Source organism: Pan paniscus, chromosome 9 (genome assembly GCF_029289425.2).
Source record: "Pan paniscus chromosome 9, NHGRI_mPanPan1-v2.0_pri, whole genome shotgun sequence".
Lineage (NCBI taxonomy): Eukaryota > Metazoa > Chordata > Mammalia > Primates > Hominidae > Pan > Pan paniscus.
The window spans coordinates 119,950,039-119,977,823 of NC_073258.2; the positions used below are offsets into that span (position 1 = coordinate 119,950,039).

General features: G+C 39.3%; 1 protein-coding gene across 1 annotated transcript in view; it reads left to right on the forward strand.

Annotated features, from left to right (window-relative positions):
- Window positions 1–27,785, forward strand: part of CBL (Cbl proto-oncogene) — a 104,520-nt gene that overhangs the window by 38,668 nt on the left and 38,067 nt on the right. The window contains exon 3 of the mRNA XM_003819995.5: window positions 27,575–27,721. Within this exon, the coding sequence (XP_003820043.3) occupies window positions 27,575–27,721 (147 nt within the window). The remainder of the gene's footprint in view (window positions 1–27,574; window positions 27,722–27,785) is intronic.

Genomic DNA, 27,785 nt, shown 5'->3' on the forward strand with positions numbered 1-27,785 from the left:
GGTATGAGCCACTACTCCTGATCTCAGATTCTTTTTAAAAGAAGAAAAAAAATGTGGTAACTTCTTAGGTAACAGCACGGATTCACAAGAACAGTTCTGAAAATTTTCCCTTTTGCTGTAGTAATATGATCGCTAGATTATGGTGAAGCTCAGTGAACCTAGCTAGAGAGAGTGCAAAGTTCCTAGCTAGAAAGACTGGAAAACTGGGTTAGAATGAACAAGGTGAAGTTTATGAAGGTGAAAAGTCACAGTTAGTTCTCAGCATCATCCTGTACAAGGTAATAGTGCTTGTAGAGCAGTAGATCATAAATTACTATGGTTTGTTTAATTATGAAAACCTGATAATCAGATCATCTGTTTTCTTAGAAATTCTAATGTAGTGGTAGGTTATATTAGTGCTTCAAACATGGTTTGCTTTTTATTTTTAATTAATTTTTTTTTTTTTTGAGATAAGGTCTCACTCTGCCGTGCAGGCTGGAGTGCAGTGGCACAATCTTGGCTCACCGCAGCCTCAACCTCCAGGGCTCATGTGATTCTCCCACCTCAGCCTCCTGAGTAGCTGGAACAGGTGCATGCTACCATGCCCGGCTAATTTTTTTTTTTTTTTTTTTGAGACGGAGTCTCGCTCTGTCGCCCAGCCTGGAGTGCAGTGGCGTGATCTCAGCTCACTGCAAGCTCCGCCTCCCGGGTTCATGCCATTCTCCTGCCTCAACCTCCCGAGTAGCTGAATTTTTGTATTTTTTGTAGAGATGGGATTTTGCCATATTGCCTAGGCTGGTCTTGAACTCCTGAGTTCAAGCAATCCGCCCCACCTTACCTTACCATAGTGCTGGGATTATAGGTGTGAGCCAGCATGGTTGGCCTGTTTATTTTTGTGAGACAGGGTCTTGCTTTGTCACACAAGACTGGAGTCCAGTGACATAATCATAGCTTACTGCTGCCTCTTCCAGGATCATCAATTTACCTGCTTCAGCCTCCTAAGTAGCTGGGACTACAGGCACACACCCCAAGTAGCTGGGACTACAGGCACACACCACCATGCCTGGGTAGTTTTTTAATCTTTTGTAGAGATGGGGTCCCACTTTGTTGCCCAGGCTGGTCTTGAATGCCTGGCCTCAAGTGATTCTCCCACCTTGGACTCCGAAAGTGCTGGGATTACAGGTGTGAGCCACCTTGCCCGACCAGTTTTGTTTTTTTTTTTAAACCAGATATCTACCTGCTTGTCTAGAGCTTTTTTTTTATTAATGCAGTTTTTCTCTCAGCCTTTTGGTTTGAGGACCCCTTTACATTCTAAAAATTTTTTGAGGACCTCAAAGAGCTTTTGTATATATGGGTCATATCGATCAACATTTACCATATTTGATACTAAAACTGAGAGATTTAAAAATATTTAGGTTTTTAACCTTTAAACACTTAACAATAATAAGCCTATTACATGTTAACATAAAAAATTTTAATGGACCAGGTGCAGTGGCTCATGCCTGTAATCCCAGCACTTTGGGAGACCGAGGCGGGTGGATCACTTGAGGTCAGGAGTTCGAGACCAGCCTGGCCAACATGGTGAAACCCCATCTCTACTAAAAATACAAAAATTACCCGGGCATGGTGGTGGGTACCTGTAATCCCAGCTACTCGGGAGGCTGAGGCAAGAGAATCACTTGAACCTGGGAGGTGGAGGTTGCAGTGAGCTGAGATCGTGCCATTGCGCTCCAGCCTGGGTGCCAAGAGCAAAACTCCGTCTCAAAAAACAAACAAAAAAGAAATAGAGACAAGGTTTTGCTCAACCTTCTTCATAACTGGGACTATAGGTCTGTGTCACCATGCCTGGCTAATTTTTAAATTTTTTTGTAGAGATGGGATCTCACTATGTTGCCTGGGCTGGAATTTCTGTTGTTATAAATTAACCAGTCTTTGGTATTTTGTTAATAGCAGCCCAAGCAAACTAAGACAGACGCATTCTTTTACATTTTTTGCAAATCTTTTTTTTTTTTTTTTTTTTTTGAGATGGAATCTCTCTTTGTCACCAGGCTGGAGTGCAGCGGCGCGATCTCAGCTCACTGCAGCCTCTGCCTCCTGGGTTCAAGGAATTCTTCTGCCTCAGTCTCCCAAGTAGCTGGGACTACAGGCGTGCGCCACCATGCCCAGCTAATTTTTGTACTTGTAGTAGAGACAGGGTTTCACTGTGTTGGCCAGGATAGTCTTGATCTCTTGACCTTGTGATCCGCCTGCCTCGGCCTCTCAAAGTGCTGGGATTACAGGTGCGAACCACTGCGCCCGGCCTTACAAATCTTTTAAATACATAGTTTAAGAGAATACGGCTGGAGTTTCATATCTGCTGCATTCAGTGTGTTACAGTGTGATATTTTGGTTGAAGTTTATGAAGAAAATTCAGCTACCCACAAATATGTAGTTGGAAAGGGGAGGGGTATTCATACTTTACCAAAACTGAATGAGTGTTAGTTTCTTTTTTCTTTTGAGATGGAGTCTTGCTCTGTTGCCCAGGCTGGAGTGCAATGGCACAATCTCAGCTCACCGCAACCTCCGCCTCCCGGGTTCAAGCAATTCTCCTGCCTCAGCCTCCCGAGTAGCTGGGACTACAGATGTGTGCCACCACACCTGGCTAATTTTTGTATTTTTAGTAGAGATGGGATTTCACCATGTTGGCCAGGCTGGTCTTGAACTCCTGACCTCAAGTGATCCACCCACTTCGGCCTCCCAAAGTGTTGGGATTACAGGTGTGAGCCAATGTGCCCAGGCGAGTATTAGTTTCTTAAAAGGTTAGTTGCAGTGTGCAACTGCTTCAATTAACATTTTGTACTTTAAGATTCATGCTATCTTGTAATTGGAATGATTGTTTTACTCGTGCATGATTTCGTAACACACATTGGTCACTTGGAAAATATTGATTCACTAGGTTATAGAGATTTTTCCATATATTGATATATCATATATCAAAACATTAAATTCATTAATTAAATCTCATTAGAAAAGTTTGGTATTGGGAAGTTGTTGCTTATGGTTGTGGATAGAAGTTTGAAAAATGAAATTTTGCTTAAAAGCTTGAGTTTCATTATTGACAATGAAAACTGCCAGTTTATCATCAGGTGATAGGGCACTTCATTTTGGAGAAACACTCTGCCAATTATGCAAGTCTGAATAGCCATAGTTAGTCTATTCATCATTCTTTCAAGTAAAAATGACGTTCCATACCGTACATGAAAACACAGTTAATAACTTGATGGCGAAAGACTGAAAGCCTTCCTTTTAAGATCAGGAAGCAGACAAGATAGCCTACTTTTGCCACATCTCATCAACGTGGTACTAGACGTTCCAGCCAGGGCAATTAGGCAAGAAAAAGAAAAGAAGCCTAATTACTCTGCTGCAACTTCTAAGAAAAGATAGGAAAAAGAGCCATTTCCATTTGCATGTGACATAATTCTGTATGTAGAAAATTCTAAAGAATCCATTAAGAAAACACTAAAGCCAATAAATGAGTTCTGCAAAGTTGCAGGACACAAGATCAATATACAGAAATCAATTGCCGGGTGTGGTGGCTCACACCTGTGATCCCAGCACTATGGGAGGCCGAGGCAGACGGATCGCTTGAGGTCAAGAGTTCAAGACTAGCCTGGCCAACATGGTGAAACCCTGTCTCTACTAAAAATACAAAAATTAGCTGGGTGTGGTGACGGGGGCCTGTAATCCCAGCTATTTGGGAGGCTAAGGCAGGAGAATTGCTTGAAACTCGGCAGGCAGGGGTTGCAGTGAGTCGAGATCATGCCACTGTACTTCAACTTGGGTGACAGAGCAAGGGTCCGTCTCAAATAAAAATTATAGTTTTATACATAAGGAATGAACAATCCAAAAATAAAATTAAGAAAATTCCATTTGCAGTAGTATCAAAAATAATAAAATACTTAGGAATAAAATTAAGGAGGCAAAAGACTTGTACACTGGAAACTACAAAACGTTGCTGAAAGAAACTAAAGAAGACCTAAATAAATGGAGAGACATTCTGTGTTCATGGATTATAACTTAGAATTGTTAAGGTTGCAGTATTCCCCAAGTTGATACACAGTCATTGCAATACCTATCAAAATTCCAGTAGCACTTTTTTCAGAAGTTGACTAGTGGATTCTAGAAGTCATAAAAAATCTCAAGGGACCTCAAATAGCCAAAACAATCTTGAACAAGAATAAAGTTGGAAGACTTGTACTTCTGATTTCAAAGCTTTACTGCAAAGCTGCAATAATCAAAACATTGTGGTACTGGTATAAGGATAGACATACAGACCAGTAGACTAGAATTAAGAGCCCAGAAATAAACCCTCATACATATGGTCAATCGATACTTTTTGACAAGCTTCTCAATGGAGAAACAACAGTCTTTTCAACAAATGGTGCTGGGAAAAGAACTTCAAAAGAATGAAGTTGGATCCTTTCCTTATGTTGCATATAAAAATCCTGCAGAAGGATGGGCCAAAAAAATGAAAACAAACAACCCTCAAAATGTATCAAAGACCTAAATTTAAGAACTAAAATACAAAATTTGTAGAAGAAACATAAGTGAAAATCTTCATGAATCTTGGATTAGGCAATGATTTCTTAAGTATGACACCAAAAGCATAAAGATAGATAAATCGGACTTCATGAAAATTAAGAACTTTGTTCATCAAAGGACATATTAAGGAAGTGAAAAGGCAGCACACAGAATGGGTCAAAATATTTACAAGTTATGTATTTGATAAGGGATCAACATCCAGAACATGTAAAGAACTGCAAAACAACAACAAAACAAACCAATTCAAAAATGCTCAAAAGTTTTGAATAGATTTTTCTTCAGAGAAGATATACAGCTGTCCAATAAGCTCATGAAAGAATGCTCAACATCATTAAATCATTAAGGAAATGCAAATCAAAACCACAATGAGATACCACTTCACAGCTGTTAGATGGATATTATTTTAAGAATAAAACCCTCATGCATTGGTGATAGGAATAGAAAATGGTACAGCCACTGTGGGAAACAGTTTGGCAGTTCTTTAGAAAGCTGAACATAGAATTACCATAGGATCTAGCAGTTCTTCTAGGTACTTACCCCAAAGAATTGAAAGCAAGGACTTGAACAGATATTTGTACACCCATGTTCATAGCAGCAGTTTTCACAACAGCCAAAAAGTAGAAGCAGTTCAAGTGTTCAGCAGATGAGTGGGTGAAGCAAATGTGTTATAGCCATATGGTGGAATATTATTCACTCATAAAAAATGAAATTTTCGACTGGGCGTGGAGGTTCATGCCTGTAATCCCAGCACTTTGGGAGGCCAAGCAGGGCAGAACACTTGAAGTCAGGAGTTTGAGACCAGCCTGGCCAACATGGTAAAACCCCATCTCTACTGAAATACAAAAATTAGCTGGGCATGGTGGCACACCCCTGTAATCCCAGCTAGTTGGGAGGCTGAGGCAGGAGAACCGCTTGAACCCAGGAAGCAGAGTTCACAGTGAGGTGAGACGCCACTGCACTCCAGCGTGGGTGACAGAGTGAGACTCGGTCTCAAAAAAAAAAAAAAAATGCTGTCGGCACATTATAGAGAATTGAAATCAAATAACAAAAGGGAAAGGAAAGTGACTAATATTGCTATTATTTTGGTACAGTTTCTTTCTTTCTTTTTTTTTTAATTGAGACAGGGTCTCCCTTTATCTCCCAGGTGGTATGATCATGACTCACTGCAGTCTCGACCTCCTGGGCTCAAGTATCGATCCTCCCACCTCAGCTTCCCAAGTTGCTGAGAATACAGGCACACACTACCATACAGACTAACTTATTTTTTTGTACAGATAGAGCCTCATTATGTTGCCCAGGCTGGTCTCAAACTCCTGGGCTCAAGTGATCCTCCTACCTTACTCAGCTTCCTAGAGTGCTGGGATTTTAGATGTGAGCCACTGTGCCTGGCTTTTGTCTGCTAATTCTGTCATCTTTGTCACTCATAGATTTAATTCTATTGGTTTATTTTTATCCTCAGTAAGAGTCATATTTTTCTGCTTCAGTCCATGCTGGGCAATTTTTGAGTGGATGCCAGACATCGTTAATTTTACCTTGTTCTACGCTGGATTCTTTTATATTATAAATACTCCTAAGCTGTGTTCTGCGACACAGCTATGTTACATGGAATAGTTTGATCCTTTTAAACCTTGTGAGGCAGGACCAAAATGACCTTTAATCTAGGGTAAATTTCCCCTGATGTCCATTGAATTGTAAGATTTTTTTCCTCTCTTGTCCTTGTGTGAGATCTAGGGATTATTCCCTCTACCCCTTTCAGGTGGTTCTTTCCCTAGCTTCAGGTATTTTCCTGTGTTGATCAGTGCTTAGCTGAAGACTTAGAAGGTCCCCTCTGTAGCTCTTCAAAGCTGGGCTTTCTCTATGCATCTCTCTCCTCTCTTGTATTTTGCACTGTGAACTCCAGATGCCTTGGCTTTCCCAGGCCCCAAATTCTGTCTTCTCAACCCAGAGTGACCGTCAAGTCTGCCTGAATTCCCTTTCTAGTGCTGAGACATGAAAACTCTCCAGGCAGTGAGTTAGATCAATCACAGGGCTTGCCTTATTTGTTTTCCTTTTTCAGGGGGTCCCTGTCCTCTATTTCCTGGTGTCCAGTTTGTGAAAATTATTTCAGGTGCACCAGCTCATGTCTGTAATCTCAGCACTTTCAGAGGCTGGAGGTGGGTGGATTCCTTGAGGCCAGGAGTTTGAGACCAGCCTGGCCAACATGGTAAAACCCCGTCTCTACTAAAAATACAAAAATTAGCCGGGTGTGGAGGTGCGCGCCTGTAATTCCAGCTACTCAAGGGGCTGAGGCAGGAGTATCACTTGAACTTGGGAGGCAAAGGTTACAGCTAGCCAAGATCACACCACTGCACTATAGCCTGGGTAACAGAGCAAGACTCTGTCTCAAAAATAAAAAATTATTTTAAATATTTTGTCTAATTTTTTTAGTTCTTTCAGGTGAGAGAGTAAATCCAGTCCTTGTAGTTCCATCTTGGATGAAAGAAGTTGTCCCAGTCTAAAATTTAATTTGGGGTACTTCCAAATTCTGGTGCAATTAGTATTTATCATGTGCTTGCTGTGTGCCTGATATATTCAAAACTCAACCTATCCTTCTTCCCTTACTCCCTACCTCACTATACACGTTAGTTGAGCACTTTCTCTGTGTCAGGTATTCTGTATTCATTGTGGAGCTAAATAACCTGGTCTTTGCCTTTATGTAAGGACAGTATTTTTCTCTTTAGAGTTGTGGACACCGAGGCTCAGAGAGTTAGATTAACATACGTTTACCAGCCTCTCTTCCTTAGAAACACACAATGGTTCAACCCAAAAAAAAGACGAGATAAGTCTGCCTTTACCCAAGGTTTCCAAAATGTTAATGAGCAGTTCTGTTTTGTTTGAATGTAAAGGAATGGTGACTGTTTCATTTCATATTACAGAAGTGATTCTTTGGAGGCCATACTTCAAACATCATATAAAGTAGTAAACTACATAAATTTAAGAGAAGTTACACATGTCTTAATAACCTAATAACCATGCCTTTTGGACACAAAAATATTCAGTAGTGTGATTTACAGCAGGATTATATGTTCACATAACAAGAGAATTTCACTCCTGAAATTTCTAATGGAGCATAGGCTAGATGATGCAGAGAGGGGAATTACAAAGAAACCCTCCTGCACCCACCCCCAAGAATCAGTGATAACTTTTATAAAACTAGGGTATTATAGAGAAGTAGGCTGTGAATGTCAAGTAGAAAGTGCAGAAGCTTTTTCCAATCACTTTAATATTGCCAACCAAGACTTGCTCTAAAACCATAATACTTGTGAAGTCTACAACTGCATTTAAATTAGGACATCTTAAAGAACAAGCCCCAAAACTGGCTACAAGAACGCCTTTCCTGCCAGGCTTTAGTATACAAAGCCAGCAAATGCCTGCTAGAGATACCTAGTAGTGTGAAAATGTTAGCAGCATTGTAAACTTCAGTCCTGGCAGCTTAGTTTTTTTTACTCTTATTTGTAATGATTTGAATTTAATAATACATTTTCTTCAGAAAGCTTAAATCCTAAGAGTTAAATTTGTTACAGAAATGGAAAAAAAAAACACCTTTTGTTAACATTTTTCTTTTCTCTCTTTCCGTAAACCCTCCCCCTACTCCATTTACATGCAGAACACTCATCTGGTCTAGTGTCTAATATATCTAGGTGGTTGAAATCCAAGTTAAGTATTTAGATTTAGTGTTTCTTAACTTGTTTCCTTATATTTATGGTATTTTTTTCAGGGTATTTACATTTAAAATAATCAGTTGAATATTTTCTTTCTGAAGTTGAACCAGATAATAGTGATTCCTTTCCTCCTGTTCTTTTACTTCATTGAGTATGATTAAAAAGCCACTTAGGGAAAGAAAATCTTCCATTGTGCTTTCTGTTAAATAGCAATCTAAGTGCTATTGACATTAACCATTGTGCAGGGCTTTTTAGGCCTATATATGACTAAATATTAGATACTCTTAAAATCACTAGATTGAGGCCAGGCGCGGTGGCTCACGCCTATAATCCCAGCACTTTGGGAGGCCGAGGCGGGTGGATCACCTGAGGTCAGGAGTTCGAGACCAGCCTGGCCAACATGGTGAAACCCCATCTCTACCAAAAATACAAAAAAAAACACAAACAAACAAACAAAAAAACTTAGCTGGGTGTGGTGGTGGGTGCCTGTAATCTCAGCTACTTGGGAGGCTGAGGCAGGAGAATTGCTTTAACACAAGAGGCGGAGGTTGCAGTCAGCCGAGGTCATGCCATTGCACTCCAGCCTGAGCAGTAAAAGTGAAACTCCATCTCAAGAAAAAAAAAAAAAAGATTAAAAAAAAATAAAATCACTAGGTTGAGGTTTTATAAATTATCTTCCTTGCAGATCCTAAATGATTAACATATTGTTGGTAGCATAGTTTCTTAGTCATTTTACCAGTTGGCACACTTACGTGTCAGTAGATACAAAGTGTTTAGCAGTGAGATGAAGGCAGTGTAGAATAAGGTTACATGCACATATCATGGAGCTGGAAACAAGTTACTTTTAAAAACTCAGATTTCTCATTTTAAGTGTTCTCATAGTTTAATCATTTCAAAGTATAAACATGTATCAAAACATCACATTGTACCCCATGAATATAGACAATTATTTGTCATTTGAAAAAAAATTTTTTTAAAGTATTCTCATAAGATTGTTACAAAGTACTTAGAATAATGCCTGGTTCACAGAAAACAGGACATGGTATTTGATTAAAAGAAAATTAGAGCCATGCACGGTGGCATATGCCTGTAGTCCCAGTTATTCAGGAGGCTGAGATGGGAGGATCACTTGAGCCCAGGAGTTCAATCCAGCCTGCTCAATATAGCAAGACCTCATCTCAAAAAAAAAAAAAAAAAAGTCATTGATGAAAAATTATGTAAAGGAGAAAGTGTTAATAAAAGTCACCCAGGCTGGACGATGTGGCTCACGCCTGTAATCCCAGCACATTGGGAGGCCAAGGCTGGAGGATTGTCTGAGCCCAGGAGTTTGAGACCAGCCTGGGCAACATAGGAAGACCTCATCGCTACTAATAATAAATAAGGCCGGGTGTGGTAGCTCACGCCTGTAACCCCAGCACTTTGGGAGGCCGAGACAGGTGGGTCACCTGAGGTCAGGAGTTCAAGACCAGCCTGGCCAACATGGTGAAACCCCGTCTCTACTAAAAATACAAAATTAGCTGGGTGTGGTGGTGCATGCCTGTAATCTCACCTACTCGGGAGGCTGAGGCAGGAGAATTGCTTGAACCTGGGAGGTGGAAGTTGCAGTGAACCAAGATCGTACCATTGCACTTCAGCCTGGGCAATAGGAGTTAAACTCTGTCTTAATAATAATAATAATAATAAAATTATCTGGGTGTGGTGGCGCATACCTGTGGTCTAAGCTATTCTGGAGGCTGATTTGGGAAGATGCTTGAGTGTGGGAGGTTTAGGCTGCAGTGAGCTGTGATCATGCCACTGGAGTCTAGCCTGGGCAACACAGTGAGACCCCATCTAAAAACAAAAACAAAAACAAAAATATCATCCAGCCAGTCTTGTTGGCTCATGTTTGTAAGTAATCCCAGGACTTTTGGAGTCTGAGGCGAGATCACTTGAGGCCAGGAGTTTGAGTACAACCTAGTCAACAGAGTGAGACCTTGACTCAAAAAAAAAAAAAAAAAAAAAAGACATACACTGATTGATGAAAAATTATAGAAAGGGGAAAGTGTTATCAAAAGTCAGCTGGTCTTGGTGCCTCACACCTGTAATTCTAGCACTTTTGGAGATCGAGGCAAGAGGATCACTTGAGGCCAGGAGTTTGAGACTAGCCTGTGTAATAGCAAGACCTCATCTCTATAAAAAAGAAAAGTCATGTTCACTGAATTATATACTTAAAAATGCTTAAAATAGTAAATTTTGGTAAGTATATTTCACCACAATATTTCAAAAAGAAATGTCACAATTTAAAGGCCATTGAAATTTTCTTTTATGTAAGTGCAACCATGTATTGCTAACGACAGGATGCATTCTAAGAAATGTATTGCTGCCTGATTTAGTTGTTGTGTGAACGTCATAGAGTGTACTTACAGAAACCTAGATGATACAGCCTCCCACACATCTAGGCTATACGGTAGAGCTTATTGCTCATAGGCTACCAACCTGTACAGCATGTTACTGTACTGAGTACTGTAGACAGTTGTAACACAATGGTAAGTATGTATTTTAACATGTAAACATAGAAAAGGTGCAGTAAAAATGTGGTGTTATAATCTTTTTTTATCTTTTTTTTTTTTGAGACGGAGTCTCGTCCTGTCGCCCAGGCTGGAATGCAGTGGTGCCATCTTGGCTCACGGCAGCCTCCGCCTCCCAGGTTCAAGCAATTCTCCTGCCTCAGACTCCTGAGTAGCTGGGATTACAGGTGTGCACCACCATGCCCAGCTAATTTTTGTATTTTAGTAGAGACGGGGTTTTGCCATGTTGGCCAGGCTGGTCTGAAACTCCTGACCTCAGATGATCCTCCTGCCTCAGCCTCCCAAAGTGCTGGGATTACAGGTGTGAGCCACCATGTCTGGCTGCGAGTATTTTTTGAGAACGTGTTCTCAGTAGATTCATGGTGAGCATCAGTGACATCATTTAGACTGGAATTCATGGGTAGAAGTAGGAGCAGGTACACAGTTCTCCTATTCTCTTGGTGTCCTGTGGAGTGGCGTGCTTGGATTGGGGCATAGGTGGATGTACCATGAGACTGGGCTCCATGAAAGAATTCTGCCTGCCTTCCCCTAACCTTCTTTATGGGATTGAGCGTGATAAGTGAGGTTAAAAAGCGTGAGTTTGGGTACTGACTTTACAGGAGTTGCTGACAACTAATGCCCTGGTACCTAGAGACTGTGTGGGGCTTCGGGAAGGTGCTTTGGAGAAACTCCTGGCCAGAGGGAGGGAGGAGCCAGGAGCCCCAGATCCTCATTAGCTCTTTGCTAAGCAATCCAGAAAGAACAAAAAGATCAGTTGGCCAAATTTGGTAATCCAGGTGAGATCATGATGGCTTGGACTAAGGTAACAACTCGACTAAGATGGAGATAAAAAGCTGTTGGCACTGTGAGATGATTATATGTTTTTTCCCTGTATTATGTTACTGCAGTGAATTGTTCATAAATTTGCAAAGTTAAACCATCCTTGCATAAATTCTAGTCTGTAATTATATATTTATAATTATATAAAAATACATATTTTACTATTTCTCTGGATTCTAGTAATCATTTAGGACTTTTTCCATCTATATTGGTAAGTCAAGCTAGTACATATAAATTTTTTCATGGTCTTTGTCTCATTACGGAAGTAATCAAAATGAGTTATTTATCTTCCTGTATTTGTGAACAGTTTGTAAAAGAGTTTGCTTTTGCAGGGTACATTTAGCAAAATTCTATAATATATTCACAGCTTAATGTTTGTACTTATGCACAAATGAATGTATGTCTATATATGAATGATGGAGAATGGATTTTGATACCTATTCTATTTAATGGTTATTGTTTTATTCAGGGTTTAAAATGGCCCATTTCCCCTTAATTTATACTTTAAAAAAAAAAAAAAGTAGAGACAGGGTTTTACTATGTTGCCCAGGCTGGTCTTGAACTCCTGGTCTCAAGCAGTCCTCCTGCCTTGGCCTCGCACAGTGCTGGGATTACAGGCATGAGCCACTGCACCTGGCCGATACATTTAAAAATAATGCCTGCCGTCTAGTAGGCACTCAGTATTTATGGAGTGAATAAATTAATGAACGTTATTGAAATAGAATCCATTGCATTTTGTTGTTGCAGTAACGTCTATATGTTAAGCCTCCATTCTACTTGATAGTATTTGTACATTCTTTTTTTTTTTTTTTTTTAAGATGGAGTCTCGCTCTGTCGCCTGGGTTGGAGTGCAGTGGTGCGATCTCGACTCACTGCAACCTCCGCCTCCTGGGAGTAATCCCAGCCTCCCGAGTAGCTGGGATTACAGGCATCCGCCGCTACGCCCAGCTAATTTTTGTTTTTCTCAGTAGAGATAGTTTCATCATGTTGGCCAGGCTAGTCTTGAACTCCTGACCTCAGGTGATCCACCCACCTTGGACTCCCAGAGTGCTGGGATTATAGGTGTGAGCCACCATGCCTGACCATATTTGTACATTTTGAAGATTTTTACTGATTTATCATGATAGATTTAAGTTGATGCTCTTTTTTTTTTTAGATTTTTCTTTTTAAAAATTTCAGTAACTTTAGGGATACAGGTGGGTTTTGATTATATGAATGAATTATATAGTGAAGTCTGAGATTTTGGTGCACTCATTACCCGAGTAGTGTACATTGTACCCAGTATGTAGTTTTTTTTTTTTTTTTTTAATCCCTCGCTGCCCTCCCACCTCCCCGCTTCTGAGTCTCTAAAGTCCATTATACCAATCTGTATGCCTTTATGTACCCAGAGCTTAGCTCCTACTTATAAATGAGAACCTGTGATATTTTGTTTTCCATTCCTGAGTTACTTCACTTAGAATAATGGCCTCCAGCTCCGTCCAAGTTGCTGGAAAAGACATTATTTCATTTTTTTCTATGGCTGAGCAGTATTCCATGGTGTATATATTAATGTATCACATTTTCTTTATCCACTCATTGGTTGGCAGGCACTTAGGTTGGTTCCATATTTACAGTTGTGCATTGTGCTGTGATTAACATATACGTGCAGGTCCTTTTCATATAATGACTTATTTTCCTTTAGGTAGATACCCAGTGGTGGGCTTGCTGGATTGGATTGGCAGACCTACATTTAGTTCTTTGAGAAATCTTCATACTATTTTCCACAGAGGTTGTGCTAATTTACTTCACCACCAGCAGTGTATAAGCATTCCCTATTCAAATGAACAAATAACTAAATGAAGCATTCCCTTTCACTATGTACACATCAGCATCTATTGTTCTTTTGATTTTTTAAATAATGGCCACTCTGGCTGGGGTAAGGTGGTATCTCATTGTGGTTTTAATTTGTATTTCCCTGATGATTAGTGATGTTGATTATTTTTTCATTTGTTTGTGGCCACTTGTATATCTTCTTTAGAGAAATGTCTATTTATGTTATTTGCCCACTTTTTGATGGGATTATTTGTTGTTGTTTTCCTTGCTGATTTGAGTTCCTCATAGATTCTGGATATTAGACCTTTGTTGGATGCATTGCTTGCATGTATTTTCTCCCATTCTGTGGGTTCCATTTATTTTTGTTTTTGTTGCATTTGCTTTTGGGGTTTTAGTTATAAATTCTTTGCCTAGGTCAATGTCCAGAAGAGATTTTCCTAGGTTTTCTTCTAGAATTTTTGTGGTTTCAGTTCTTAGATTTAAGTCTTTAATACATCTTGAGTTGATTTTTCTATGTGGTGAAAGATAGGGATTCATTTTCATTCTTCTACATGTGGCTATGCAGTTTTCCCAGCACCATTTATTAAATAGGGTGTATCCTTTCCCTAATTCATGTTTTTGTATGCTTTGTCAAAGATCAGTTGGTTTTAAGTATTTGGCTTTATTTCTGGTTTCACTATTCTGTTCCATTGGTGTATTAGTCCATTCTTGTACTGCCGTAAAAAAATACTTGTGGCTAGGTGCTGTGGCTCATGCCTGTAATCTCAGCACTTTTGGAGGCTGAGGCAGGTGGGTCACTTGAGGTCAGGAGTTCGAGACCACCCTGGCCAAAATGGTGAAACCCCCTGTCTACCAAAAATATGAAAAATTAGCCAGGTGTGGTTGTGCACGCTTGTAATCCCAGCTACTCGGGAGGCTGAGGCAGGAGAATCGCTTGAACCTGGGAGGCGGGGAGGTTGCAGTGAGCCGAGATTGCACCATTGCACTCCAGCCTGGGCGACAAGTGAGACTACGTCTCAAAAAAACAAAACAAAACAAAAAACAAAAAGACTTGAGACTGTAATTTATAAAGAAAGAGATTTAAGTGGCTCATGGTTCTACAGGCAGTACAGGAAGCATAGTGGCTTCTGCTTCTGGGGACGCCTCAGGAAACTGACAATCATGGTGGAAGGTGAAGGCAGAGCAGGCACCATGGCCTGAGCAGGAGGAAGAATGAGGGAGGAGGTGCTACACACTTTCAAAGGACCAGATCTCCTGAGAACTCTATCACTGTATAGTACCAAGGGGGGATAGTGCTAAACCATTCATGAGAACTCTGCCCTCATGATCCAGTCACCTCCCACCAGGCCCCATCTCCAGCACTGGGGATTACATTTCAACATGAGATTTAGGTGGGGACAGATCCAAACCATTCAATTGATCTATGTATCTTTCTTTATACCTGTACCATACTGTTTTGGTTACTATAGCCTTAATAGTATAATTTGATGTTGGGTAATGTCATGCCTTTAGATTTGTTATTTCTGTTTAGGATTGCTTTGGCTTTTCAGGCTCTTTTTTGGTTCCGTATGAATTTTAGGATTGTTGCTTTTAATTCTTTAAAAAATGATGTGGGTATTTTGTTAAGAATTGCATTGAATCTATCGATTGCTTTGGGCAGTATGGTCATTTTCACGATACTGATTCTTCCAGTCCCTGAGCACGAGATGTGTTTCCATTTGTTTGTGTATTCTGTGATTTCTTTCAGCAGTGTTTTGTCATTCTCCTTGTAGAGATCTTTCATCTCCTTGGTTAAATATATTCCTAGGTTTTTATGTGTTGTTTTCTTTCAGCTATTGTAAAAGGGATTGAGTTCTTGATTTGATTCTCAGGTCGGTCATTGTTGATGTGTAGCAGTGCTGCTGACTTGTATACGTTGATTTCGTAACCTGAGACTTAACTGAATTCACTTATCAAATCTAGTTGTCTTTTGGAGGAGTCTTCGGGGTTTTTTTAGGTATGTGATGATATTATTGGCAAAACAGAGATAGCTTGACTTCCTCTTCCAATTTGGGTGCCCTTTCTTTCTCTTGCCTAATTGCTGTGCCTGGGTAAGTTGGTAGTCTTATGTGGCTTTAAGTTTCTTGTATTCTGCTTAAGATACATTTGTGATTTTTTTCTCCCATGTATTGTTTATTGTTATGTTTTTCCCCATTTATTGAATATACCTCTGCTTATTTGACAATACTGAAATTTTGTGTATTTACTTATATATTAGAGCCACTATGCAAAAGTAAACAGTATTTACTAAATTTATGTGAATTTAGTAAACACGGTAAATACTATTTACTTTTGCATAGGGGCTCTAATGTTCAAGTTCCATATAAATATAAATATTTCTGGTGGGAGAATTATGATAGATACCACTGGATGGGTGTTAGAACTCCCCAAAATTGAGAATTTTTGAGGTGCTAAGATACTAAATGTGTTTTCATCAAGCCTATATAAAAGATACTGAGAAACAAAGATTGGGTCTCAAAGAGATGGCATTAGTTTCTGCCTTAGGTGAGAACAACTAAAAAATTGGCATCTTTTTTTATAAATATAGCTCATTTGGGACATGGATTGTATTTCCAAATACCTGTCACATGGATTTATTCTGCCTTTTATAGGAGAAACCTGTAATATTGTTCTTTTGTATCCTTCCGATTCTATCTCACTTACCTCCACACTCTTCTCAAAGGGGGAAACTTAGTTTCAGCTTGATTATCTTGTACAAGGGAACTAGCAAATGGACCTTTCCATTCCTAGAGATGCCAACAATCTTACACAGATTATTCACAAATCTGTTTTCCCAAGCTACCTGCTAGTTATACTCATGTTAGTATCTTCCCACACTCAAAATACCTGAACACTGAATGTATCCTCTTCATCAGCAAACCAACTTCCTCTTTCATGTCCCGTTACTGAGTTAGTACTGTATAATGTAGTAAGTAGTGATGATGAGCATGGATTGATTATTGGCTTAGCTTCTTTTTTTTTTTTCTTTTTCTTTTCTTTTCTTTTTTTTTGAGATGGAGTGTCACTCTGTCGTTCAGACTGGATTTAGTGGTGCAATCTCGGCTCACTGCAACCTCCACCTCCTGGGTTCAATCAATTCTCCTGCCTCAGCCTCCCGAGTAGCTGCGACTACAGGCACGTGCCATCACGCCTGGCTAATTTTTGTATTTTTAGTAGAGATGGGGTTTTACCATGTTGACCAGGCTGGTCAGCTCAGCTTCTTTATGCCTAAATTGTCTCATCTGTAAAATGGGGATAATATTGGAATCTGATGGGATTGTAAGTGAGAATTAGTTAAATAACAAAATATGTAAAGTGCCTGGTACTTAGTAAGCCCTTAAAAAACATTAGTTTTTACATTTTACCAATATATTATTGGTAATACCCTAGGTTTATCTCCTCTCTTACTCAATCATACTCTTGATTTTACTGCTGCAGTCTCTCTCAAATCTGTCTTTATTTTACTGCCCCTGTTACTTTTCTATCTCAGGCTCCCATTACTTTTCTACTGCACTACTATGCTGATTGATCTCTCTGCTTTCGCAGTTTCTTCTTTCATTCACCTTCTACATTGCTATCATTTTCAGTCTTAAAATGATCAGATATCACTCCCCAGTCCCAGATCCTTAATGACTCCCCACTGCACTGCATTTGTATTTTCTTTCACTTTGGCAGTTAAATCTCTACTTTTTTTTTTTTTTTTTAATGGAGGCAAAGTCTCTAGGCTGGACACTACAATCTGCTTCCCAGGTTCAAGCGATTCTGATACCTCAGCTATCCGAGTAGCTGGGATTACAGGTGTGCGCCACCACGCCTGGCTAATTTTTTGTATTTTTAGTAGAGATAGGGTTTTGCCATGTTGGCCAGGCTGGTCTCGAACTCCTGACCTCAGGTGAGCCGTCTGCCTTGGCCTCCCAAAGTGCTAGGATTACAGGCGTGAGCCACCGCGCCTGGCCTCTAGATTCTTTTCCATGGAACATTTATTGAAGATTTCTCTAGTTTTTGTCCCTTTTAATAGTCTTATATTCAGACAGAGAACATTCCATGTTCTTTCTCAAGTTTTGCAAAGCTTAGTATTAGCTACTCTGTTTATTTGTTCAGGGAAATACTATGTTTAAATGGAAATCGATGTCTAAGTTACATACTCAGGAGTTAAATAATTAATGGTAACTAGATATAGACTTTCTACATATTTGATTAGATTCTATTAGTGCTGTCTCAGTATAATTTGTATCTGTATATTTTAAGTTGATTGCATTAGCTTTCTAAAAGGTGCTTGGTGGTGGTTGTCATTTGTTGAGGGAGAGGGTATGAGAAGTTTTGAAGATTTCAGCATTATCTTACTGATATGTTTGTATATGTCTTTAAGGAACTGGTGTAGAGAAGTAGTAACCAGTACTGAGGGTTAATATGCTTTCAATTGTGGGCAAATGCTCCAGTGCATGTAATTCTACTTATTAAAGTTGTCTTTCGGAGCTCGGGTTAAGTGAACTCAAAAGTTATTTTGAAATACAGAGAAATCTGATTAAACAGGACCATGAAGTAATATAGCTAGTGAACACTTGCTAAATGTTCACAATGATTGTTTTGAACTATTTTTGTTTTTTTCTAACCACACTGAAAACTAAAGATACTAATGTAAAATATTTGTGCTTTAATGAGAATGTATTACAGTCATTTAAAAATATTATTGACTCTTGTATAAGTGATTTTTTAAAAAAAGATATAAGAAAGAAGGTGTGGAGAAGTAAATATTTTTCACTAATAGCTTCACCTGCAGAATCATGGCATGCAAACACTAAGTGATCGAGTTGAACATTTTCAGTCATACCATGTAGATATTATGACTTGATGTGTTGAGAAGGGCACTTCACCTCTGTTATTCTTTCCATAAACTCGTAACTCCAGTCAAAATATCAGAAAAACAGACAGACACACTGAGAGACATCCTTTAAAATACTTGAACAGCGCTCAGAACAGTCATGAAAAACAAGGAAAGACTAAGAAATGATTACAGACCAGAGGAGACTAAGGAGATAGGATGAGTAAATGTAAAGTGGTATCCTTGATTGGATCCTGGAATAGATAAAAACATTAGTGGAAAAAACTGGTGAAGCCTGGATATAGCCTGGGATTCAGTTAGTACTACCATACTGATGTTGGTTTCTTAGTTTTGAAGAATGTCCCACAGTAATGTAAGATGGTAACATTAGGGGAAACTGAAACTGGATTTGGGTTTTATGGGAACTCCCTGCGTGGTCTTTATAACTTTTCTGTATATGTAGAATTATTCTAAAATTAAAAATTTGTCAAAAGTAGGTAATATTTTCCAGTTCAGTTCTACAAATGTATTGAATGCCTGTTATGTGCCCAGTGTGACCAGGGTTGCAGGGGATAAAGTGTGTAAGAGATACTTTCCCTGCCTCTGCCCTTAAGGAGTTGTCTTCCAGATTGGGGAATAAGACAATTAATATGAAGCAGAACGTGATGGAACCTGTGAAAAACTATGAGCAAGTTGCTGTAGGGGGTTCAGAAGCTGAGAGTAGACGTTAAATATAGACTGGAGAGTCCTCCCCAAGGAGGCAGTGTTTGAGAACTTTGAAGAATGGGCAGGATTTAGTAACCATAGTCATTGGAAAGGAAATGTGTCATAACCAAAGAGCCCTGGCTCTTGAATTTCATAGACCTACGCTGCCCCTTACTAGCTTTGTGACCTTGGGCAAATTATTTAATGTCACTAAGTCTTTGTTTCTCATTTGTAAGATACGGTTAGTAATTCCTATTTCAAAGCATTATGAGAATTAAATACACTTTATTTAGCTTAGTAAAGCATCTAATCCCTAGTAAACTCTTAGTGTTAACTGCTAGAGATGGAAAGAAGCATATATTGTTGATGCAGTACCAATACCACAGGCACAGAGCCTGGAAAGCGTAGAGTGTTTGGTGGAACATTGACTGGTATTGTTTAGAAAGGTGAATTAGGACTACATTGTGAGTGCTTTCATGTATCAGGTCAGCAGTTTGAACTTTTTAAGTGGTAATTGAGAAGTCATTAAAGATTTTCATGTAGGGGGAGTAAGGAGATTGAGTCTGTTTTAGGATTAATTTGATAGAAATATGAGGGGAGTGTTGGAGGCTCTCGTGGGTTGCTGCCTTCCCATTTACTTGGTGAGTTAGATGTGTCCGCTTTAGCTTTAGAATTCAGTGAAACAGTTAGCTTGAAATGCTCTGGATGATTAGTAGGAATCTGTTAATGTGTAACTTGGGAATTTCAAAAGCAGGACCATGAGTATGTAGTATCAAATACACTTAATATGTGTTTAGTAAAAAGGGCCACTGCTATTTTTAGATGTATTGGCTGAGAACTCCTTTTGTAGGTGATGGTTTTCGTTTTGTTTTGTTTTGTTTTGTTTTTTAACAGCTTAAGTCGATGATAAGAGTTAAACAGTACTTCATTGACTTCCTGTGAGGCTTTGTGGAAAGCAGTTCCGTTGTATCTATTTTTAAAGCTGATTACTGTGAGCAGAGGATGCTGCTATTGAGTTATAAATGTCATCTCAGTATGTTCTCACTCAGCATTCTTTAGATGACACTAGTGTTTGGATATAAGGTTTCTGGAGTTTATCTGATAGGAAAAGCAGCAGTTATCACTGAAATAGTACCAGTAAATGAAATACTTAAAAGCAGTGATCATGTTACCCTTCAGCAGTATAATTATCATCATCTATATGAGTCTTAAGCCTATACCATCACTGAATGGCAAAAAATTGTAACCTTATTTTGGGAATATTTTGCAACCCTGTAATGGTATTGTATAATGTTTTACAGCTTTTTTGTTAATCATTGTATTAAAAGTATTAAATCATCTTGGAATTTTCCTCTTGGGAACGATAGGATCATTTGATTTACAAATATTGTTAAAATACACTTACCTGTAAATTATTGGGGGTTTTCTTCAGTGGATTTTTTGGTTTGTTTTTAGAGACAGTCTTGCTATGTTGCCCAGGCTGGTACGAAACTCCTGGCCTTCAGCCATCCTCCCATCTTGGCCTCCCAAAGAGCTGGGATTACAGGTGTGAGTCCCTATGCCTGACCTCCAGTCTTTTATTATGATCTTTCTTTCTTTTCTTTTCTTTTCTTTTCTCTTTTCTTCTCTTCTCTTCTCTTCTCTTTTCTTTTCTTTTTTTGAGACAGGGTCTGTCTCTGTTTGCCCAGGCTGGAATGCAGCGGCATGATCTCTGCTGACTGTACCTCCACCTCCAGGGCTCAAGCCATCCTCCCACCTCAGCATCCCTAGTAGCTGAGACTAGAGGTCCATGCCACCATGCCCAGCTGATTTTTGTATTTTTTGTAGAGACGGACTTTCACCATGTTGCCCAGGCTGGTCTCGAACTTGTGAGCTCAAGCGATCTGCCTGTCTTGGCCTCCCATAAGTGCTGGGATTACAGGCATAAGCCACCATGCCCAACCTATAAGGAAATTTTTCAGTCCTACAGAAGAGTTGAAAGAATTTTATAACCACCATATACCAATCTGCAATTAGCTAAATTACTTTTCTTTGTTTTTCATTATTATTATTTTTTTAAGACAGTCTTGCTTCGTCGCCTAGGCTGGAGTGCCGTGGTACGATCTTTGCTCACTGCAACCTCCACTTGCCAGGTTCAAGCTATCATCCCACCTCAGCAACCCTAGTAGCTGGGACTACAGCTGTGCACCACCATACCTGGCTAATTTTTTTGTATTTTTTGTATAGATGGGGGGTCTCACTATATTGCCCAGGCTGGTCTCAAACTCCTGAGTTCAAGCAATCTGCCGGCCTCAGCCTCTCAAAGAGCTAGGATTACAAGTGTGAGCTGCTGCGCCCAGCCTAAATTACTGTTTTTAAAATGAAAGTTTTGTTTCCCTCTCTTTTTAAATATCATATAAACTTTTTTGAGTCTTTAAACCATTTTTAAGAGACTTTTGAAGTAGGTGAGATGATCTTTAATATTTCTGTGTTAATTCTTCAGAACAATAATGTTCAAGTAAAATAATTCTAATAGTCTGAGATTTGGCAAATCTCTGTTTTAGAATAGATAATACTAGTTTAGTAGATTACTTTTTCTGGCCCTGTATAGGGTTTATACAGTTAACTGTTCATTTAAATTCCCTAAGACATAAATTCATTTAAATTATCTGCAGACAGAAAATATACGTTAAAAAATATTTCTGCTAAGGTGTGAGGAGCCCAGGAGTTGGAGACCAGCCTGGGCAATATAGTGAGACCCCCATCACACACAAAATAGAAAAAGTGGCTGGGCACGGTAGCTCACACCTGTAATCCCAGCACTTTGGGAAGCCAAGGTGGGTGGATCACCTGAGATCAGGAGTTCGAGACCAGCCTGACCAATATAGTGAAACCCTGTCTCTACTAAAAATACAAAAATTAGGCCGGGCGCAGTGGCTCACGCCTGTAATCCCAACACTTTGGGAGGTCCAGGCGGGTGGATCACCTAAGGTTGGAAGTTCGAGACCAGCCTGACCAACATGGAGAAACTCCGTCTCTACTAAAAATACAAAATTAACCGGGCGTGGTGGTGTGTGCCTGTAGTCCCAGCTACTTGGGAGGCTGAGACAGGAGAATTGCTTGAACCCGGGAGAGAGGGTGCAGTGAGCCAAGACGTGACACTGCATACCAGCCTGGGCGACAGAGCGAGACTCCATCTCAAAAAAAAAAAAAAAAAGAAAGAAAAATTAGCCAGGCATAGTGGCCTCTGGTCCAGCTATTCAGGAGGCTGAGGTGAGAGGATCGCTTGAGTCTGGGAGGTCGAGGCTGCAGTTTCCTTGTCTTAAATGTTAATAAATGCATCTTTAATAGAAGGAGTTAATTTATCTCCTCATACTGTATTTGGTTTCCTGTTTCCTCTTTCTCTTCAAAGTACCTTATGAGCAAGAGTTACAAGATAACTTTTTCAGTATTCTATATAGTAGTGACTGTACTGGTCAAAATAGTTTCAGAGATTTTTCTGTTTACGTCATCATTCATATAAAGGCCACTTTTCAACTCCTGTCTTGCTTAAGATGGTGATTGTGATTCCTATGAAGTTGTATTTATATTTTTACTTTTGAAGCTAAAACAATAGCTATAGTTGCTCATTTAATTTTTAATATACTTGTGTATTGGTGATATGTAAATCTTAGTTCTTTATTATGTGAAGTTGTACACAGGAAAATGCATAACATTGCTTTGGGCCTGAGGCACAAAGGTACGTTGGCTTTGAAGGTAGGCCCTGAGGTAGAGAGAAAAGAAATGACACCAGTCTTGAATTAAAAAAAAAAGATACTGCATACAGAATCAGCATTTGATTATGAGGAAGTTGTGAGAGGAAAAGAGAAGAGGAAGATGGAAGCTGTAGAGTAGAATTTGTAGTTCCGTAGATTTGGATGGTTAGAGCTGAAGGCGAAGGTTAGAGTGGAAGGCGAATGACCTCCTTCCTCAGCTCTGTGTTACTGGGTTAGAGAAAAGCCAGTACTGCTCGCTGCTGCTGGAACTGAAGGAAGGAAAGTTCTGTCTTCAGGGTATTTACAAAAAGTTGAACAGTTGTGTTCCTTTGTGGATCTTTGGAGAATCGTTAGAACTCACTGTGTGAGTTAAGGTAACTGCTGACAGAATTTTTTCAAGTATTGCTTACCATGTAAACTCAAATGTCTGTATCATACCTCATTCTTTTTACATGTTAAGACAGATTCTGCTGATTAAATTCTGCCCCATATACTGTAGACACTGAACCATAAGCTTCAGATTGGTTACAAAATGCTCTGACCCATGGACTTTTGTAAATTCATTATTTCCTTTTAAGAAGTATGATGCTTACAGTGGATATCTCTGGTGGTTTTAAGAAATGTAAGCAGGCTTTTTGGAGGGATGCATTCTGGAGTAGGAAAATGTCTTAAATTGACTTCCCGTAACTGTTTCAGTCAGCACTTTGAACTGCTCTTAGGTACCTGGTGCCATTACATCTTTGTGGTCAATAACTTTTTGTGTGTGTGGCTTACTTCACAAAATAAAAATGCTTTCTGTGTCCTGTTATTTTGGTATGCGTATTTTATCTTTGATCCAACATAGTGCTAGGTACCCGGTAGATTTTCGGTAGAAAATTATTTTAAGAGCCAAAGATAAGCAGCATGGTCCAGTTATTCCAAGACCCACTCCCTGTATTCACTTCAGACTCAGCTTAAAAAGCAACACTCGATAAGGTCTCTGAGACTACCCTCCCTAAACAGCAATCCTGCATGGCTTCTCATACTCTGTGTTATTCTTCCTCACAGCACTTTTCTCCTACCATCTGATAACACTCTTGTGGGAATGTACATGTCATAAAAGCAAGAATTTTATTTTGTTCATTGCCATATTCACCCCGAGCCTAGCACATAGTAGGCACTCAAATGTTTTCTGAAGGTATATTGATCATTAGAAATTTCTGCCATTCGCTTGGCCCAGAGGGATATAAATACAAGTCAGAAATAGATTTAGCCATTGTGTACACAAATAGCTATAGTCAAAATGGGTTCAGATGATGTAAGAGAACTGCAGAGAAAACACTGGGGTTGTTGAGCATTTTATTATGTCTAGCTGGCTCCTAAAGAAATGACATTTAAACTGGGTCTTATTTCAGACCAGAGAAACAGGCAAAGGCCGAGAAACAAAGAAGAGAGGCAGGTGTAAGAAGAGGTGAAGTACTTGGTTTGGCTAGAACATACTAGTGAAGAACTAAGAAGTTAGTTAGAAAGATAGGTTAGATCCAGGTCAATAGAAAGCCTTAAAATCCAAGCTGAGTTTGGATTTTATCCCATTGGCTGTGAAAATTGATTGTTTATTTTTTCCCTTCTTCAAAAGGCAGTTAAATGTCGTAAGAATTGGATCTGCATAGAAAGAGACACTGAAGACCAAGACTGGAATTTTAATTTTAATTTTAATTTTAATTATCACCAAGGAGTTTGCATTAGGCCAATACCACATAAATCGAAGGTAGGAATGACCACAGGTTGGCAACAAATTGACTAATCAGATATGGAGAACAAGGTAAATGAAAGAAGCTAAGATTCTTCAGGTTTTGAACTTGTGGGAAGTAAGATGGTGTTGTCATTAAATACAGAAGTAAAGTACATGAAGAAAGAGCAGATTTAAGAAAGATTAGTTTAATTCTGAACATGTTGCTTTGAGGTGCTAGCATTCGAGTGGAGGAAATGTGGTAGAGTAGATAGTTGGAAAAACTACCAAGGCCTAAGATTTGGGCATTGTTTGCTAAGTAGTTTTTAAAGCCCTGAGATTGCAAAGGAACAGGAGAGAGTACACGGAGAAAGAACTGAAAATAGCAGAGAGCAGATTCTTGGGAAATACCGCTTAAGACGATGGGGGAGAAAAGCCAAGAAAGAACAAAAGGAAGTAGGAGAACCAAGAGAAGACAACACTGCAAAACCCAAGGCAAGATCGTGTTCAGGAAAAAGTAAAATTCAAACCTGTTTGCTTCAGAAAGCGCTCTGGTATAACCTCAGAAGTGTGACACGTATTTTTTCTATCATCTCATTCATTATCCTGCTATACTGTTTAGCGTAGTTCTTCACACACATAGTAGGTTCTCAATAATCTAGTTTAGGGACTACTACTTGACAGAATGTTATGTAGATGTAGATGTCTGAGCCACAGGCTGCTGATTGTGCAGTCTAGGGTCCAGCGGAACACTGGAAAGTAAATACATTGGGATTAACTTGTGCTTTGTAGGGTTTCTTTCACGTTACCTATTTCATATTCCATTTGTGATATATTCTTGATCTTGTCTATTTTCTCTTTGGTACATGGTAGAAATTATATTAAACAATAATCAAAGGATCTCAAGGTGCTAGGAAAAAAACAGTTAATGGACTTTAAAGATTGGATAAGTGCTTTTCTTTTTTTTTTTGGACCGAGTCTCACTCTGTCGTCCAGGCTGGAGTGCAGTGGTGCAATCTCAGCTCACTGCAACCTCTGCGTCAGCCTCTTCAGTAGCTGGGATTAAAGGCATGCACCACCATGCCCACCTAATTTTTGTATTTTTAGTAGAAATGGCCAGGCTAGTCTCAAACTCCTGACCTCAAGTGATGCATCCGCCTCGACCTCCCAAAATTTTGGGATTACAGGCGTGAACCACTGCACCCGGCCAAAAAAAGATTTCAATAGCATTTTTCGAACAAGTCATGGATATAAAGACTTGGATAATTTGGTGCTGCATTTTATCCACGAAAGACAAAGATAGCACTGATAGTGACCTTCCAGTATAGCATTAAAAAAGAAAAATCTGTTCCTAATAGAGGATTGTTAGGCAGTCAGTAATGGATCACGATTTGACTTGAAATTTTATAGTACATTTATGCCGGGCGCGGTGGCTCACGCTTGTAATCCCAGCACTTTGGGAGGCCGAGGCGGGCAGATCACGAGGTCAGGAGATGAAGACCATCCTGGCTAACACGGTGAAACCCCATCTCTGCTAAAAATAACAAAAAAATTAGCTGGGCATGGTGGCGGGCGCCTGTAGTCCCAGCTACTTGGGAGGCAGAGGCAGGAGAATGGCGTGAACCCGGGAGGTGGAGCTTGCAGTGAGCCGAGATTGCGCCACTGCACTCCAGCCCAGGCGACAGAGCGAGACTCCGTCTCAAAATAAATAAATAAATAAAGTACATTTATATGACAAGAATAAACTTTTGAATACATAAATACAAATTATTGGGTCAAAGGAAAATAGACACGTATTCAGTAGCTTGTTTAGTGTAATAGTATCTATATCATCTGTATCCTGTTTCTGTGGCAATAGCATTAAAGAGAACAAAGGTAATCTGATCAAAGGACACATGGAAAAGTAGAGACTACATCTGGTATGTTAAATGGTACTGTGTGACATCTTTTTTTTTTTTTTTTTTTTTTTGAGGTGGAGTTTCGCTCTGTTGCCCAGGCTGGAGTGCGGTGACACAAACTCATCTCACTGCAACCTCTGCCTCCTGGGTTCAAGGGATTCTCCTGCCTCAGCCCTCCCAAGTAGCTGAGGTTACAGGTGCACACCACCATGCTCAGCTAATTTTTATATTTTTTAGTAGAGACAGGGTTTCGCCACATTGGCCAGGCTGGTCTTGAACTCCTGACTGCAAGTGATCGCCCACTTTGGCGTCCTGTAGTGCTGGGATTACAGGCGTGAGGCACCGCTCTCGGCCTGTGTGATATCTTTATAACCATATCCATTAAACAGGTTGTGAGAACAAAATTAAGTAATTGTTAACAGTAGCATATGCACTTACGTAGAAATTTTTGTGTGGTTTGGATGTTAGCATCTCATTTTTGGTAAAGGAAGAGGAGTTTGGGTAAAATTTATCTCTTTAAGGTCTGGTTTAGTGAAAGAAAGCATTTATTAGGTCTGGATACTTAAAAATTCTTTTTATTAAGACTTATTTATCTTTTATTTAGATATGTTCTATGATGATAAATATACTTGATAAATACACCTGCAAAGCAGGAAATAATACATTGGTTTCCTAACATTTTTTCTTTTGTGATAGAGTGATTATAGCAGTGCATAAGTTCTTACACTTATTTGTTGAATTCTCTTACCGGTCATCCTAAAAAAGTAAATTTGTCCATGTTCATGCTTAGCTATTAAGCTTTATTAATTCAAGATTAAAAGCTTTAAGATATATGACTAAATTTTTTCTCTTGTTTACTTCATAATATCTATTTGAATGGAGGAGATACAAGTGGAGGCAGTGAATGCAACAGTATTTCTTCATTGTATTTGTATCTTTCATATGATCTTACAGCAAAAAGTTTCTAAAACCCTTCTTTAAATAAAGAACAAGATCACTGAATATGTAACATCCTCAACAGCGCGTTTCTTTTCTCTTCTCTACTTTTTTATATCCTTGAATAATACTGGCCAGAAAGAATATTTGAAGAGGTTCTTTCTAAATGTATTTTAATATTCATGTTAATTATACATCTTGTATGGTGAATTTGGTGCATTTAAAATAAAAATAATTTTATGTGTTTAATTATTGCATTCTGATCATTTGTAGGCGAAACCTAACCAAACTGTCCCTCATCTTCAGCCACATGCTGGCAGAACTAAAAGGAATCTTTCCAAGTGGACTCTTTCAGGGAGACACATTTCGGATTACTAAAGCAGATGCTGCGGAATTTTGGAGAAAAGCTTTTGGGGAAAAGTACGTCTCAGAATAATGAATTTGAACTATGAAAAACTAAAGCTTACGAGTTTTTTCTTTACTT